Source organism: Mastacembelus armatus, chromosome 20 (assembly GCF_900324485.2).
Source record: "Mastacembelus armatus chromosome 20, fMasArm1.2, whole genome shotgun sequence".
Lineage (NCBI taxonomy): Eukaryota > Metazoa > Chordata > Actinopteri > Synbranchiformes > Mastacembelidae > Mastacembelus > Mastacembelus armatus.
Window position 1 is genome coordinate 2,753,686 of NC_046652.1, and position 18,280 is coordinate 2,771,965.

General features: G+C 38.9%; 1 protein-coding gene across 1 annotated transcript in view; it reads right to left on the reverse strand.

Annotated features, from left to right (window-relative positions):
- kcnh2b (potassium voltage-gated channel, subfamily H (eag-related), member 2b) overlaps positions 1–18,280 on the reverse strand; it is a 169,517-nt gene that overhangs the window by 65,350 nt on the left and 85,887 nt on the right. Inside the window, exons 3-6 of the mRNA XM_026292651.1 lie at positions 9,659–9,814; positions 8,758–8,965; positions 8,075–8,412; positions 7,774–7,985 (exon numbers count right to left, since the gene is read on the reverse strand). Coding sequence (XP_026148436.1) covers positions 7,774–7,985; positions 8,075–8,412; positions 8,758–8,965; positions 9,659–9,814 — 914 coding nt within the window. The remainder of the gene's footprint in view (positions 1–7,773; positions 7,986–8,074; positions 8,413–8,757; positions 8,966–9,658; positions 9,815–18,280) is intronic.

Here is an 18,280-nt window from a genome sequence, read left to right on the forward strand (position 1 = left end):
GTCATTAATACTGTGGAAACTAGCAGACAACTCAGCAAAAACTACTTTGGGAAATTAGAGTCAGCTCCATGAGTATCTATTCAGCAATTTGTGCTTTGGCTTCAGTGACTTTGACTGTGTGTACTCTAAATATCAAGTTCAATGCAAAGGTAAGTTTCCTAGTACCTCTCCAAGTACTTATTCATCAGATTTAATATTTGGAAAGATGAAAGAAACCCTCATAAACAATGAAACACTGTGGCTGTAGGTAATTGTGGCACTGTTAGCAGCATACAAAGGTTCAGTTGTGATCTTTTCTCAATTTGTAGAGGTGTCTATGATAGACACACTAAAATAAAATGCATTCTGTAGATATTTTTGTGGTGGGAACAGAGGAAATTGAATCAGGCTCAGGAGGTGGGTCAATGAGACCGTCTGAACAGATTCCCAGCCTTCATGATGTTCGATAGCAGCTCATGACAGGACAGACTTGACATCACATGCTGCTACAATGCTGATAAGTCATATTCAGTGCTCCAGCTTTAGCAGGACACACAGATCAGCTCTCATTGTATTAGCCAGGTGGTGCTCCTATCTTCCAAACACACACCAAGATGAGCTCAACCTCCCTGCCAATATTCCTGCATGAACTGGTCTGTTTCCCAGTTAGTGAAGCTGTGTGCTAAGCAGTTTTCTATACAGGACGTAAGCTAACCTAAATAGGAGGTGATTTCTCACTGTGGCATGTCATACTAGGGAGGCCTCATTATCGTGTTTAGGTATACATGAACAGATTGTGGGGTTCTCTGTGTATTTTCCCATAGGAGTAGAAGTTTATTAAGTTGATGTGTGTGTATTTTTACTGTAGCATTTTGGGCATAAGACTATTAGAGTGAGGACATTTTGGCAGGTTAGTTTTTCACATCCCTGTTTAAGGGTTAAAATTTCATTTTAGGGGTAGGTTTATACTTACTTAGGATTGGGGGTGTATTTGTGTGTGTCTGTGTAGGCAGCGTGCATGTGTGTGTTAGTGCCTGAAGTAATTGGTTAATACAGAGATGAACCAGAAATGTCAAAAACAGGAGCAGCTCCGAGCAAACTGCATGTGCAGATGGTCAACTCACAGGCCAATGGGCAGAAGCTAGGGTAGTACAAATACATACATGCACACACGACCACCACCATGCCAGCGTAAATATAAAAGTTTGCTTGTGTCTCTGCAGGCAAAGGTGGAAGTTTTTCAAACTCAGTGTTTTCTCCATGTAAATAAAGTTTACACAAAGTCCCAAATCCTGTCTTCAACTGAGCAGCTCACTTAGACACTGGGTGTCTTTAGGTGTCTTTAGTCAAGGACAACTTAACAGCAGGTGATGAGGATTCAGAATTTTTTCAAAAAAAAAAAAAAAAAAAAGAAAACAAATACAAAAATATAAAACACACACTTACTCAATATCAAATAGTGATGATGACATAGAAGCTTGAAAACTGACTTCGCCTGTGAATATGGTAGTAGTTGTGTGTGTGTGCGTGTGTACATCCACACATCATCGATTGTATACTACTTATTCCTATCAAAGGCTGGGATTGGTCTAGACAATCCCAGCTGACACTGGGTGAGAGGCAGGGTACAACCTGGACAGATCACTGGGCTGACACATAAAGACAAACATTCACACACACACACATTCACACCTGTGGGCAGTTTACAGTGACCAATCAACCTGTGGGGGGTACTACCCATAGAAAACCCACACAGACATAAAATACAAACAAAAAGGTCCCAGGGTCGTCCTGAACCTTCTTGCTGTGAGGCAATAGTTACTACAATAGTGTAGTAGTGTGTGCAGGATTTCGGTGTACAGTGTTCGACAGATCTCTCTGGGTGCATTACAACAGTTCTATATTGAGCAGCCCTGTGAAGCATGCCTAGTTGCAGCTATGCTCTCCTGGTATTAACATGGTATTTCTGCAGGGCTCAAGGTCTGGACCAGGGTTATGGATAATGACTGGGTTTAAATGGCAGCCTCCATTTCCATTCTCTAGCAGCTGCAAAAGAGCTGACACTGAGCTAATCTCTAGAGGTTCAGTAGTCTCAAGAGGACCCACTGTGATGATACCACTGCAGCTGATCACACTGGCATACTGTATGTGTGTGTCTCAAAGAGAGAGAGAGAGAGAAGGAAAGACTGACATGTGACAGATTGAATCAGCTACTGATTTCCTCTTCATAATACCTGTTTATATGTGCACATGCATGTTTGTATTTTTCTTCATGCATATGAGTTGCAACAGTGATGAGATGCCAGGATCTGTTCAAATTCCAGTAACTGCAGAAAAACACAGCAGCATTTATAGACATATGGGGGAGATGCCAATTCATTCTTTAGCAAGTCATTTCAGATAGTGACATCAAATCTAACCCTGGACGAATTTAACAAATTAATTTTTATATTGCTGTTTAATCCGATTAACTCTAACTGATTAAAGTGTTGTGTTACGTTATAATTACAGCAGGTTTAAACACTGTTTCTACTAGAATCCAAGTACTTTTATAGTAGTGAGAATAAATAGTACAAAATAATGGAAACTGGCTTTCAGCTACAGTGTAGGCATAAACAACAAGGGCTGCATAGGTATATACATGTGTATGTCAGTGACATAGCACGTTGGTGCCTTCCCTGGTTCACTTCACTGCCTCCAGAGATAAACCCATTCCCTTGATCTGTCCTATACATGTATCCCCATGTCCTTTTTTGGATTTGTGCACACTGACACTGGCTGCATTTATTTCCCATGTGGTGCAAATGCTGAAATTCACTGCATTTAATACTATTTAGGACTTACAATAGATATTTTAAAAATAGAACAATTCTTTTTTTTTTTTTTTTTATACATCATATATACAATGATGTATAAAATGATGAATTACCAAACTTAAAAAGTAGTTACAAATCTGCACCAGTTCCACCTAATGGTTAATTTAGGCCACTGTTTTTATTTTAACAGCAATTCCAGCACTGGTTACGCCAAGTTTTGGCATTTCTACAAAAAAAACCCAAAAAACAACAACAACGAAAAAAAAAAAAAAAAAACTATATTCACTATTTCAGTAGTATCATTCATATTCACAAACCAACAAACATCTTTCTGTGGTTCACTGGTCAATCCTGATGAAGCAAAATTACTTACTTTCTAAATGACTTTGACTCCTTATGAAAAACGTTAGCTTGCTCACTACTAGCAGGTTTACTCAGTGAGGGGACATATTAACGAAATGCAACACACACAGGACAACAAACCGCTATGACAGGCAGATCTATAGCTGGAGATAATTTCCCAATAATAAGGCCAAATGACACAGAGTTGAAGTTATGATTGAAGTTAAGATTTGGGCCTTTTGAGTCACTGAACAACCACCATGCCCCAGTCCCATCCGCAGATGAACGCACCTTGTTAATCTACCATAGGAAAAAACTGTAAAGCAGTCTTCTTGATATCCACTGTAGTAAATACAGAAGATCTCCTTTATAAAGTGTGTATCAACACCATAACCAACCGTGGCTGTCAAGTCATAAAAGCAACCAGGTCATATGTAAGTAGGCTAAATCACAGACCAATCAATGGTTGCTTATTCTTGGGACCTTGAGCCCTCTGATTCAATTACCTGCTATGATGAGGAAGAGCAGCCAGGCAGGGAAGGAGGCAGGCAGGCCAAGCCTACAACACTGTGATTAATGAGGCCAGGGCCAAGGAAATGGGTCATACAGGCAGAGAGCAGACGAGGATGAAAGAGATGCAGAGAAAACAGGGGAGAAAACAAACAAAAGAAAATTATAGGCTGAGTGATAAAAGGGAAGGAGGGAAAAGAGAAAAAGAGAACAACAACAGAACAGACTAGAAAAGAATAAATGAAAGGAAGACAGAACAAGTGAAAAGAAATGAAAAAGCAGAAGCATGCAAGCTTTATGGGGGCAAAACAGGTAGATAAAAGGAGAATACTGTTTAACTGATTTGTAACAGAGGATTTATGGAGACACAAAAGATAAGGGGAGAGATAGACAGTGAGCGGAGGTGTGAAAGCAGACTATGTGGCCTTGAACGCCCCCTCATCTTTTATCTGCTGCTCTTTGAACTCTTTGTTGTCCTTGCTCTCCCTCTTCATGCCTGTCTTCCTCTTCTCTCCTACCTTCCTGTTTAGTTTCCTCTCCAGTCCTTGTTCTACCTGAAGAAAATCAATTTAATTCCTGTTGTTAAATTTGGAAGATTTCCCATTTCATCTAAATTCATTTTTGATTTCCTAAAGGAAGAGTGTCATGTTGTTTCAAAGACACACTAAAATATACCTGTAACCAACTAATGTTATCTAGAGCATTACAAATGGCCAAATCAATGTCTGTAATGTGGTTCAGCAGAGTGTTGAATAGGGTGGCTCTCAGCACCAGGTGGGAAAAAATATTATAGTTAGTTATAGATTAGCACATTAGATGTAAGAGAAGACCTTTACAGTCACTTCTGACAGTACATGCCTAACATCAAGATTCATGGAATAATTATAAAACTTTAACTCATTACCTGATCAAGGCCCTAGATTAGTTTCCCTTACATTTGATGTTGGGTTCTACTCAATACCTTACCCTCAGGGTGAATAAAGTTAAAACTCAAGTTTCTACATTGTACATTGTATTTCAGTCAAGATTGTAGCCAGGCTGCCATCTTTACATCTTTGTATTGTTTGCAACTGTGGAAAATTAGTTTAAAATATATTTCATATCATTTAGTGTTATAAAAATTTAACCATCCAGATGGTCAGAACAGTCTTTGTGGACTTCATTGTTACTCTGTCACAACAACCTCCAGCTGTTGTAGCTAAAATCAAAACAACAGCATATTTTTCAAACTGTCAATGGAGAATTTGATTTAGCAAACATGTCCATGTGAAATTGGTAATGTAATTTGTAAATATGATGTAACAACAAAGACTATCTAATTGAATAACATCATGTTGACCGTGATGGTATTTATGAAACATAGCAAAAAGTTTACCAAGCTGTGCGTCACTTGTCATGCCTCTCAAATTCATGCTCTGTAGATGGTCATGTCTTCCAACCGTTCTGATCACAGTTCTCTCTTTTCTATTTTTGTTGTTTTGGCCTTGTCTCTTTTGGTTGTTTAATTGAGTACGATGTAATGCAAAGCAGAGGCATTAGTATTTTTTTCAGCCTTTGTGCCGTCGTGTTACTTTGTTCTTATCTCTCACCTGCACTACATGTACATTCGAAATCTACACAATGACCCACCACACCTTGTAGACTGAAGTCCAGTCTGATTTGCGCTGAAGATGCTCTTTTGGTAGTTACAAGTTGGTTCAACACACGGAAAATCTGCTTTCCTTCTTTGTGGGTCATTGCACTCCAATGGAGGAAGCATTCAATCACTTTGAGATATTGAAGCAGAGCCACTAAGCAGACAGCTAAATTACAGTAGGTTGAGTGCACCACATGCTCCCAGACTCTACTCTATTCCAGCCCATTTACCTGACACAAGCAGACACCACCAATCCAGAGCATGTGCACATTCTGACCAAGATAATATGATACTGCCACTTTGGAAACTAATAATAAATACATCTTAATTAACCCACAATAGGGCAATTTGGATGCAAAAGAAATCTATTTAGGGCACAACAGAAAACGTATTACTTGAGTTGTGGAATATGAGTGCAAACAGAAAATAGTGTAAATAAATGATGTTTCCTTTACTTTCATGTGTGAATAGATATAGAGGTTCAAAGTCCCTTCATTTTATGCTTTCTTTTCTAGAATGAGAACCGCGGCTGTATGGGGGGAACAGATATTTGCTAAATAAATTGTCAGTCTTTTAACTACTGTCTGGACACAACGTTTCATTTTGCAGATGATAAAAACCTCTTATTGCTACACTTTTCAGTGTTATTTATTAATTCATTCATTCGTTTTTATAGACAGTGGCATTTTTGCCTTTGGACATGGAGAGGCAAATAGGAAATGGGGAGACAAAAAAACAGAGACCTGTGACCAGCAGCAAGATTCAAACCACAGAAGTCACACAAGCACTATGCCCATGGTGTGCTTACCAGGAGCGCTCAGCTAGTAAAGTGCCCCATTTCTTTCTTGTTTAATGCATATTTCCCTGGTGCCAGAGGTGCACCCCTGACCAGAACAACCACAGTGTCACATTGGAGCCTTACTCCCCCTGGCACTTTGTCAGCAATTAACATATGGCACTGCTAAAAATGCCTACTTCTGACTCATTCACGTCATACACTATTTAGAGAGCTCCCATACTCGTGACCCTATGCAAATATGACTTTGACTGGTAGGGAATTCAATTACTGGAATAACAGTAGCAACAATCTCTAACAAACACGAAACACTCAATGTTATATTTTTAATGTTCTAAACATTGGATTTCAGTTCAGGCCTGCTCTCCTCAGTGCATTTTTAGTAAAATCATAGAGTCAAATGAACACCTCTCTAAAACAATTTGAACACTATCACTTTTGATGGAGGCTTTATTGGATGTTTATACTACAATATATTGGTTTTAGCTTTTAACTACACACACACACACACACACACACAGAGTAATATGTAAGTGTGTAAAATTAATATTACTTTTGCCACTCCATTCACAATTTGTGTCATACTGAAAGACGAACAATTGCCCAAGTCTCAGGTCTTATTTAAGTTTTTGTCTACACTGTGATATACACAAACTGCGTTCTACTTTTTACATCCGAATTGCCCTATTGTGTGCTAATTCAGACATTATTCAGACATTATTCATCCAGCTAGCCAGCCTGAGGCTATTTGACTCTGTAATGTGTCACTCACCAGCATTCACATCTATATGACTCCTCACACATAAGTACCTGCAAATCTGTAAGAAATGGGGTTTTCGCTGTCTGATGCCATGTCAAAGTGGGGACATTGAGCTCATGCTAACTAATAAAAGACTTATATTTAGAGGTAGCTGCAGCAAGCAAGTTGGTCATGAAGCAGGACAAAAGGCAAACACCAACATGATGAGAGCAGGAAGTGGGGACAGTGTCCCCAATAAAACACAGAATTTGCATTCTTTTGCATAAAAGGTGTCAAAGGTTTTATGGAGCACTTAAATTCTCCAGCTCTTTATACGGGAGCTTTGAAAGTCATGTCTACTGCTCTTCTCAGAGACTGCTGCTACACAGGCTGATCTAGTGCTGCCATCTTTAGGCCAGAGCTGATAATGCAGCTGCTTTTATATTAATATAAAACCCACTGTGCATGCATTTGAGAAAATCAGTGCTACATTTTCCTCTGCACATCCAATGAAGCCTTTTCAGTGACACCCAACAAAGGCTAGAACAAGGCAGAATAATGATCTTTAATGGAACATGGTAATTAACCTGCACCTCTGGAACATGGCTTCTTGCGATAAGGAATTATTATCTGAGATTTCTTCTTTACTTGTTTTCCAACTGTGGTTACTTTTCTGCAACAGAAATGCACCAATAAAATCAAAGATTTTCGGCATGTCCCATCTGTCCTTTCTCTGTTACTCTCAAGTCAATTTCTCATAATTGGATGACATAACAAAACGGTCCATCTCCATCATCATCATCATCAGTGCAGAGAAAAGATAAAGCACTAAATCTGAGCCAAAAATGTATCATCTACTCAGACTGGGTCAGGCAGGCCAAAACCTTCATAGACAACACAAGCACAGACTCTCTTCTTGCACTATACATCACTCTCCACACATATTGTGTCTTACCTGTGTGACTTTCTCTGTGACATTGTGTGTTCGGTCAATTAGTTTGCATGGAGCTATAATGTCCATCTCCCCAGTGGGCAGAGCGATGAGGGGGTCAGGTTTGAAATCCACAAAGTTGAGGGTGATCTGAGGGATTTTTGAGATAGTGCGGTACCGCATAAGATCCGAATCTGACGTAGAGTTCAGTATGTTGGACTTACTGTTTACTGCACCTACAAACACAAACAAGGTAAGCAGTAGGTTAAAAGTCAAAAGGAGATAATATAAAAATCCCTCTGTTTTTCTGCCTACTCTTTCTCACCAGTGCTGCTGCTGCCTGGTCGTACACTCTCTCTTCTGTTCTTTCGGTCCCAATCAGGCCTCATGGCCTCAATCTCATCTACAGAGGAAGCACGACGCATACTGTGGAAACTTTCTCGTGAGCGGCTGTGTGACAAGGAGCAATTAGAGCCTGAGGCGTCTGGGTTGAGACTGAGGCGATGGTGGGGTGCTATGCAGGGGGATGACTGGGTGAGGGGACCCACCAAGTGGCCTCTGTGTGGAAGATGTGGTGGCGGAGGAGGCGGCACAGGAGCCTCTGAGCCCAGTAAAGTGCACTGGTCCTCCTGGCGGTCTTCTGGCCAACTCTGTAGCGCTGACCTAAGAGACATAAAAGAACATAATGGGTATTTACAGGGTGGCAAGTGTCTGACAAAACTAAAAGGCCCTTGTGCAAAAGAAAAAAGACCTGCTTTAACTTAAGGGAAAAAGCAACAAGAGGTTTTCCTTGCACAAATCATATAAAATTAATTTTCTACAAGAAGCTTTACATGGAAATATTATTATCTAATACAATCCACATTACATAATACACAAAATTCAGAAATCCTTAATGAAAAGATTACAGAAAAATGTCAGACATTCAATAGACATGCTGATAGTCATTTGAGACATTTTCCACAGTAACAGTACATAGACCCTGTTCTAAACATTTCCTCAGCCTACCTGCTTCCACTGATGTGCGCGTGGTGGTCTGGTGTTAAGGGGGGAAGGGGCAGGAACTCCCCCACACCTACAGATTTGTGACTGTGGTGGTCTCGATGCAAAGGTGTAGCAGTAGGAATGTGACCAGACTCTGCGTTGTCCAGAGACACTTTACTGTTGGAGAGGGAGCGTAGCAGGGGAAGACGAAGCTTGAAACCTCGTGGACGACCTGATAGAGAGAGTCAGCATGGAAAATGAAGAAAAAGGCTCTTTGCAGAATAACATGTGGAGTTTTAATATTAAAATCTGGTAGGACAGTGAGAGAAAAGTGTTAAAGAATGAAAAAGGGAGAGACCAGACAAAAGAAGGTGGTTCTACATTCTAGGGAATGGAGGTCATGCGTGTAGAGTAAGAGATTTGAGCTGCATAATACTGAACCCAGTAGACTTTAAAAATACAGCTTCAAAAACAAAAACCCAAAGCAATCTGGGACAGTAACGCTGATTATTTATTGGTTTAAGCCACAAAGATAAAAATAAGGAATTTCACTGGGAGCAATGATTCCCAATCACTGAATGACTTCAGACAGGTCTCCTGGGTTATCTCTCTGGAACATTATGTGCACCAAATATTAATGAAAAAAAAAAAAAAAAAACCCAACACTAATACCCAGGAGTCATTGAGGAATAAAACTACTTACCAAATTTCTGGACCACCTGGCTTTGCACTCTCTATAACTACCACTTCCCTAATGATTACTGCCAGTTACTATCTGGTCAAATTATAAATTGTTCATTGGTAAGAAGAGAAAACAGGGCTGCACAAGAATAAAACAGAACTTTGTGAGTCAGCAAGCGAGTTTTGCTGAAACATTGCTTTATATACATAAAACAACAAATAAACAAGGCAAGTCATTAGCTACCGGTAACAAGCCAGGTGGGCAGGCGGTGGTTAAGCTCCTGTTTGTGGTCTCGTAGCGTCTCCTCTGTCATGACCTCGAAGTTGAGGATGAGCATGATCACCACCCCATCCTCATTCTTCACTGGCACCACATCCACCATGCACATTAAGCACTGACCTGCGTGGGCAGAGGAATAGATACAGTTCAGTGAGACTGATTTGGTACAGGCTTTAGATCTGGGATTAATATCTTCAGCCCTGCTCAGGTAATTTGAGGTAACAGAATAAGCAATGACAATAACTTCAACCATTGTTTTAACGATAATGTGAAATTATGCATTAATAAATGTGCATGCAGAAACATTGTCATGTGCATTATAAAGGGTTACAGTTGCACCCTTACATGTCGTGCTGGGACAGTAAGCACAAAGTATGTCCATGCATTAATTATACAGGTCCACTTTTTCACACACACATACACACACACACTCTTTAGTAATTGTGAATCTACATTTCATCAGCTCCAACACTCACACAATCTGCTAAATGAAGCAGTTAAAACAGCTCAGTGTAAAATCAGACTATGTATGACAGTGGCTGCAAGTTTTCTACCAATTATACATATATATCCGAATCAGGATTATCAAAGAATCAAAATATATGTTGTACACACAAAGACACTCTTATTTTAAAGTAATAGCAGGACTGAGAGAGTGTGGATGAGGGCAAAATCAATGCTACTATAGAAACAATGTGAAAAATATTTTTTTGATTCAGTATCAATCTTTTTTGGAAACATGCTAAAAATGTGCTTTAAGAGTTCATGCTCGTACTCTTGTGCAGTATATAAAATAATATTTAATGGAAACTGAAACTACCAAATAGATAGTTCAAAAGCAGGTTTAGAAAAAGTACTCTCGCCTTAAAGAAGAACTGAAAGTAAAAGTGATAAAATTGCAACAAATCAAGTGTAAGAGTGAGAGAACATGCAAATCCAGGTCATAATGATTGTAAATTACAATGGATTTTCTTCAATGCAGAATCTTTGTTCCTTTACAGCACATTTAAACTGAGGTTTATCTATGTGACACAAAAATTAACAGAGAGCAGTTAAATGAATTTTACTTTCAAATGTAAGAAATGTATTCAAAATTATCTGAACTGTCAGGTAGGCCCATTGTCATGTCACTTATCATTTAAATCCAATTAAATGTGTCTCTCTGGACCCGTCTTGTCCCCCTCATCCTAATAAAATAACTTAAGAAAACAAAGCCACTTTGAAATTCACGCAATTTACCATGTCAAGATAAAGCTTCCCCTTGAGCATCAGCTTTTTGAGAATTTAAATTATTTGTCACAGTAATTTTTGAGTTTAAATTGTTTCCTTTAAACAGTGATGCCTCGATGCTGGGTGTGATCCTCGGGGCCTAAAATGGCCTTCTGATGTTAAAAAGCTCCTCAGACACATCTTTCCCAGCGTACCTGGCTGTGGTTCATCCTGTATCTTACCTGGTAAGTGATGGTCAGTGACCAGCTCTCCAAATGGTTGGCACCGCAGTTTGCTCAGTGTAGGGTGCTAAAATAGCCTGCACGTTATGTACCGTACAATGTACAGTATGTCTACTGCCTGTCTTACTCATCCACCCGCCTGTCATTCATCTCACATCATCGCTCGAGAGTAGGCTGAAATCCGATTGGACAACATCATAATCCACAGAGGATGGGAAAAATATAAAAACACAGGGAAAACCAAAGGATTACACCATCTGGCCATAACTACCACTGTGTGTGTGTATGTGTGACTTTTTTGTATGCATGCTTATGCGCACACGTGCAGATAGATGCGCAGTTTAACGTTCATTCATGAGTGATTGGGCCATGGCCATTCATGGCTGTTTTCATTAACAGCCATGACGCCGCCCAAAGCTTCCTAAAGCTGCTTTCCAAAGCTCTGCAGCAACCTCCCCAGCCAACGGCACACCCCATCATTTTTCAAGAAGCTTTTGGTTTTTTGTATCACAAAAAATTTAGTGAGGGTAATACATTACTTCAATATCGAAAAAAATATAATCTCAAATACTGCCATTTAAATTGTGCAAATAAATAGATTTATTTATTTATTATTTTCAAAATTAGCAAACAGACACATAAGTAAAACAGTGTATCATTTAGATCAGACTTGTAGCTAGAGAAGGAAACCAATCAATTCAGAATCAGAATTCATTATTGTGTTATATGTAAACAGGTGGAATTAGTGTAGCGATATATGTATTTGTGGGAGAACATGTCCTAAAAACACCCTGATATTGTCTGGAACTGTCAGTCATGGATACCAGCAGTCTCCAAAACCACAATGTAGAAACAGAAACCTGAGAGTCCCTCTGTTGTTCTGCTGTATGTTTATGGATGACAGATGTGATCTGTTCAACCACACACACATATTCAAACACACCCTACAATGTAGGATTAAATGTCAACAAAAGAGGATTTAAATTCAGTTCACTGTTCTGAAGACTAATACACTGAGTGAGTATTTTTGTCAATTTTACTGATTAATCTGGAACATTTACACTGTGACGTTTTACTTATTTTGTCTGCTTGTATGCAGGTAGTGTTTAATTTAAACACAAATACAAATGTAGGGCTGTGACAATCTTAACAAATTATTCTCCACTAGTGCACTGTAGATTGTTCTCTTTAGGTTTTTCAGACATGGTTTATCAGAGTGTGTGTGCTGCAGATATTGGGTACATCAGACCTATTTTTGTAAAATATTTCCTCCAAGAGAATCTGAAATGAATTGGGTTTGGTAGGATAACAGGGCAAATGCTAATTCAGCTAAATGCTCCTCCTGGATGTATTCCAGTTCAGTGTGTAGCAGCTGATAATCTGATTCAGCACTGCTGACTTAAAAAGCTCTGGGAGATTATCACAACGCGCTAAAACACATCCAAAAAAAGCAGAGTGCAAACTGCTCATGGTGGATCTGGGATAGCACAGTGACAACACAGTGTGTTCAGCAGGGCCGTTTTTAGAAAATCGAAATGATCAGATCATGATTGCACTGGGCTTATGTTTTTCTCTAGCAGCACAGGCAGCAGTTTGTTGGGGAGGTTTATAATCTATAGGTTTATAATATATAATGTAATAAAACTGTTTTTATGCAGACATGCACTCAAAGGTTAATCATGAACTTACTGCCCCTCTCTCCGATGCTGTAATTAGTTCCACTTTACTCCAAGATCAGTCCATGGCCCTAACCTGGTGTTACCTTAGGGATTGTTTCTGAAGATTCTCAGTCGTTCAGGTGAGGTTATCTAGAGGTTGATTCGAGGCAACTGGACTTCTAGTTTTTAGTTGAAACGTTTCACTACTCAGCCAAGTAGCTTCATCAGTCTAAAGCTACATCCACACGAAGCCAGAGCTCTCCCAATCTGATCTTTCTTTTTCCTTGTTCTAAAAAAAATTCTGTAAACACAGAGTCTTCTCAGGAAATATCTGTGTACACGAAGTCACTGAAATCGACTGAAAACTATGTAGTATACATGCCAGACCAGTATGTGGCGCTGTAATTCTGCCAGAGAGATACAAAAAAAACAACCAAAAAAAAAAAACGGCAAAGACTTGGAGCATGTGCATAAAACTTGTGCGCTGTATACAAACCAACAATCCACCTCTGTTCTCTGAAATATTCACTCAAACCTCAGGACTATTAGACAACTATATACCTACATGTATATAGGTTTGTTTTACATGCGTTGAGTCAGTGAAGCTCATCTAGTTTTGTTTACTTGTATTAAAAAAAAAAGAAGGTGTTTTACAGTTCTAAACATCCATAAAGTCTTAGTAAAATAATGCAGACAGTTCCATTTTAGCTCCTTTGTGAAACTGACAAGAGTGTCTGTAAATTTAGTTAGCGAAATTTTCACAATAAACTAGAAAGTGTTCCCTTTCCAATTATATCAAAATCATCAATATAGCCCTTAAAATGTAAGTAGAACAGCTAGTTTAATTTATGTATGCATTTTTTGGGCTTGTGTACAAAAAAAGGCCTGTAGGTTTAAGACAAGATGGAGTTGTTTGTCTGAACTCAGATTGATTATAATAGAACATTTTATTTTTTAGTCTATGTGCCCTATCAGAGATATTACTGTTTTATGTCTGTGGTGTCACAAAGGTGGTTTTAGTATTTTCTTTGTGTTTTTTTAATCCCTCTTCCATCAGAAAGCATCCATATTCAGTTTCAACAGCAAACCTGTGCTCCCAAAATTCTCAAATAAAAGCACACAGATAAACAGCCCACAAGATACAGGATGGGTCATTTTGCATCAACTAAACAGCAAAAAGAAAGCAATGAGTGAATAAAGGGTGGATAAATGGAAAGATAGGTTAGTTGAGTTTGGCTAGATGGGGAGATGAAAAAAGGACAAAGATAAGGAGACAGTAAAAAGATAAAGGCTAAATGAGGAAGGAAACAGGAAAGCAAAGAAAGGAAGAAGGAATAAAGTATATCCTTAGTAACAATATTGGGCAGAAAAAAGGTACCTCAGACAAGGTAACCTACATTTCTACATAAACCAACATTTATAGAAAAGTGACATTTATTGAAAAGTGACTGAAACCCACAGTAGATGGGAAAGCACATTGTTTGGTGGGTAAAGCAGCACAAGGTGGGAAGGATTAGGAACATCTTTCTTCCAGCTTAGCAGGGGATGAGACAGGATTGGAGAACAGTAAACAGAGATTTGGCTTCCTTTAGTTAACCTGATGACAGACTAAACATAATCCAGAAGCTGAATGGTTCAGCACAACACATAACTAACACCTCTCTTTCCAGTGCCTTCCCCTAAAACCACTGAGCATCTGGCAGTATAGTGAATCAGAAATGAGTTAATTTCTGTTAGGAAACAAGTGCTTCAAGTAAAATAGGGTTCGATCAACCAGCTCCTCACTTTTCTACATAAATAAAGGGAATGATGAGTGTACTCAAAATACAAAATTAGGAAAATACTTCCACATTTTCCTTTATCCAGGGACGTAGTGCATATTTATATATATAGCCATATGTGACTAATTAGCCACATATAGGGATGAGTGTCATGTTATCACAGCCAGGGATTTAGGGGGTTTTAGTCTGTAGTTTGCCGTCTTCCAGAATACCTCTATTTCATGAACAGCATTGAAAGTTACAATGCACCTGCAATGCATTGTAAACCACTAGGTGGCAGGCCACAACAACTTTTCCCTTGTTATTCTTTTGAGGTATTATGAAATAAAGGCATCTACATACACATGGACATACTGTACTACGAGTTTTGTTTTAGAAACACAGCTGGGTGGTTCTGGGAATGTTAGATGGGCTGGATAACAATAAAAAAAAAATCAATTGGTGAGTAGTATTTGTGTGTGTGTGTGTGTGTGTGTGTGTGAATGTCATAGAGACTGTTAATGTAGGAGTTACAACCCCCTTTCAGTGTGGTGATCTGTGTGTTTATGTGGATAAGCGAATGTCTGTTTTCATATGTCTGCTTTGAACATGTGCAGAAAAATGTCTGTGTATCAATGTGGGTATATTCTGTATTTCTGTTCGATATGATATGTGGGGGTGACATATTCTGCCCCCTACTGGCTTGAAATGAGAAATAATGGTGATGGAGTCCAGCCGTCTATGAATGTGGAGTAGGGTGGCTGAAAACCTGACAAAGCTCCTTGCTGACAGTGACATCTGTCAGCAAGCCCTCTGTCCCACAGGGCACCTGCTCTGGATAAAGGATGAGCTGTGCTGATGGAGAAGAGGACTGGACAGCTCTACTGTGCCTATTTTAGAGATGATGGTGATTTCAGATGGGTTACAGTGATCCTCCAGTTCTTCATTATGAATAAATATTATAAATAAATATTATAGCATGATATAACCCTTGGTGCCAATTCTCAGCAAAACAGGTGGAGTGCTTTCAAAACATGTAATAACTTGTTAATTTAATCTCATTGTCTAAAATCTGCCAATTGTAGCAACAATTTAAATGAACTTTATTGAAAATTGAAACCCTCCTGACACATAATCTGCATGGACCTGCGACATGTAATCTGTGTACACCTGTGTCTACACTGATGTGGATATTTTTGAAGTGAGATTCACTTCGTAAAATGTGTGGGCATTAAGTTGGGTACTTGTGTGCTTGACAACTTATCAGGCATGCTGGGCTCTAGGTCCAGGTTTTTGTCCGTGTACTCCAGGACTGACATGTAATTTGTTAATAGCACTGTGTTTGACATGAGCATGGTGGGGTGAACAAGACATACCGCTGACTATGCTGTTTGTGTTTGACACCACAGTCTCACACTGGGTTACTGGTAGTGACATTTAGACAGCTTGGCTATTGATTCTTCACAGGTGGTTATCATTGTGTCACAAACAGTAAAATAGCCTAAAGGGACTCACATACCACAGTGTGTAACTGTGACCTTACAGTTACACACTGGTGAATGCATTGTATAGTTTGTTTGCCATTTTGTAGTGGTGTCAGTATGCTGTAGGCCTGTCCACTATATAGTGCCCTCAGAACCTCCACAGTGTAACAGAAAAAGTAGTGTGCATAGCAGGTGGATTTTCTGCTAATAATCTCAACATGAGAAAATACACTTAAACATCTCTACAGCTGTCCAGGCTGCAAATTTTGATTCCCCAGTTAAGACATCCATCCTCCCTAAAAGGTAAAAAACAGCAGTTTGGGGGTTTATATTGACAATAATCAGTGACTGTGATGTATGTGTTTTCAGATATGGAGTGTACAAATATATTCCCATTATCATTGACACACTTGACTTTTTAATCACTTATCAAGAAGGCAGTGCCAGGATGAACTACTGGTGCCAAGAAGACATTTAAAAAGTTTGCCATAACAGATGTCAGTCCTTAATAGCTCTGAAGTGGCAAAGTTGGCAATAACACAAGTGCAAATATTCGCAGTGAAGGACAGACACCAATTTTTAAATCTGGAACATGACACAGGACACGTCTTCGTACTAGAAACAAATTTACCCATGTGGGTGCAAAACTATCATATCCAACGCAGTACAAACCATGATTTTCTGTGAAATCTATTTTAAATTAGACATACAGTAGTTGTACAACACACCTTTCTTTGTTCATATACAGTACCATGTATGTACTATATGTTTTGAGAACTGAAACCTCAACTGCCACTCAATTTAGTATATGGACACTTGCAAAAATTTTGATAATCCATTAATTATTTAAATCATTTTGTAAACTAAATTGTATAAATGGTTCGGGCATTTCAATAAATATTGGCCGATTGTCTTAATGTTATAAGAATTAAATATTTTAAATAAAAGTAGTCCATATATTCTAAAGGTTCTTTTAATGACTCTGTCATCTGTCCTGTATAACCATGTTGTTCATTCTTCACACTTGTGGTTAAATGAATATTGTAACCTTTGTGGCCATCTTGTTTCGAATATGGGGCTTTGTTTTCCATAAATGAGGGAATAAACTAATGGAATAAAACAGATGTGAGATAACGAAAGTTTAATTTTCTGCTTGGGGCTGTAGTTTTTCACCATGTTGATGATTCCCAAGCTCTTCTGTCCATGTCTACCGGACATTCCTGCATGCTCATTGTTTACAGACACAGGAATGCTCACTGGAGAGGTATGTACATTAAAAAGAGGAAGAACTGTAGAAAATCAGATTGACTGTTTCTACTTCAACAAACAATCTCACAGGTCACAGCTAGAATTGTTAACAGAGAGCATTTGCAGATCATTAACGAATGAGATTCACAGACAAAACCACCAATCCAGAGCTGTAAAAAACTCAGCAAAACTAAAATCACACAGACATCTGAGAAATATGGGAAAATGTGTGAAGGTTGGTGTGTAAGAGGACTCCTGTGGGGTTTAGGTGGTGAGTTGAGATTATTTGAATAGAAGAGTTGAATGGAAAAAGTTGCAGTTTTGCAGTTCTGACAAAGGCCAGTATTCACAATGAGCAGCTGGCAGACATTGCTCATGGGGTTTGCATAAAATAAAGCAGACAATTAAATCGATATTCACTGTATTTTGTATAAATAAATGTAAGTCTGCTATATTTTGTATCTAAGAATGAATAATGTCTGTTAATATCTTCAACTGGTGACCAACCACTCAAAATCTTTCCTGTTTTTCCTTTGTGTGCTCTTTCCTGCCTGTTGTGTTTCCCTCTCCATCTTCCTTCCACTACCATTAGCGGTTTTTGAATGTGGTTATGTTTAAGCGTTTCTCTCCTTCAGTAGAACAGGAAAAAGGTACTAACCATTCAAGCACTCAGGGGCACCATTTAAAACTGTGCTACTGTTCAGAAATGTGAAGCTTGACAGTGGCAAAGTATCCACTGCTGTTTGCTGCTGTGCTTATTTACCAGGTGCCCTCTTCAAAACACAATATTCAATTGTCAACTCTGTATGAAGCAGAACCACTTGGAAACACAGTTTGTAATTGTCGGGCTCATGCTCTGTGGTTTGGCTAAATGCCAAGATAAGTGTTTCTGCCAAAGCTCATTAACTGTAATGAGCCAATCACTTGCTTTAGAAAGAGAGGAAGACAATCAAAGAGTAGGAAGAGGAAGTGAAGGGAAGAAAAA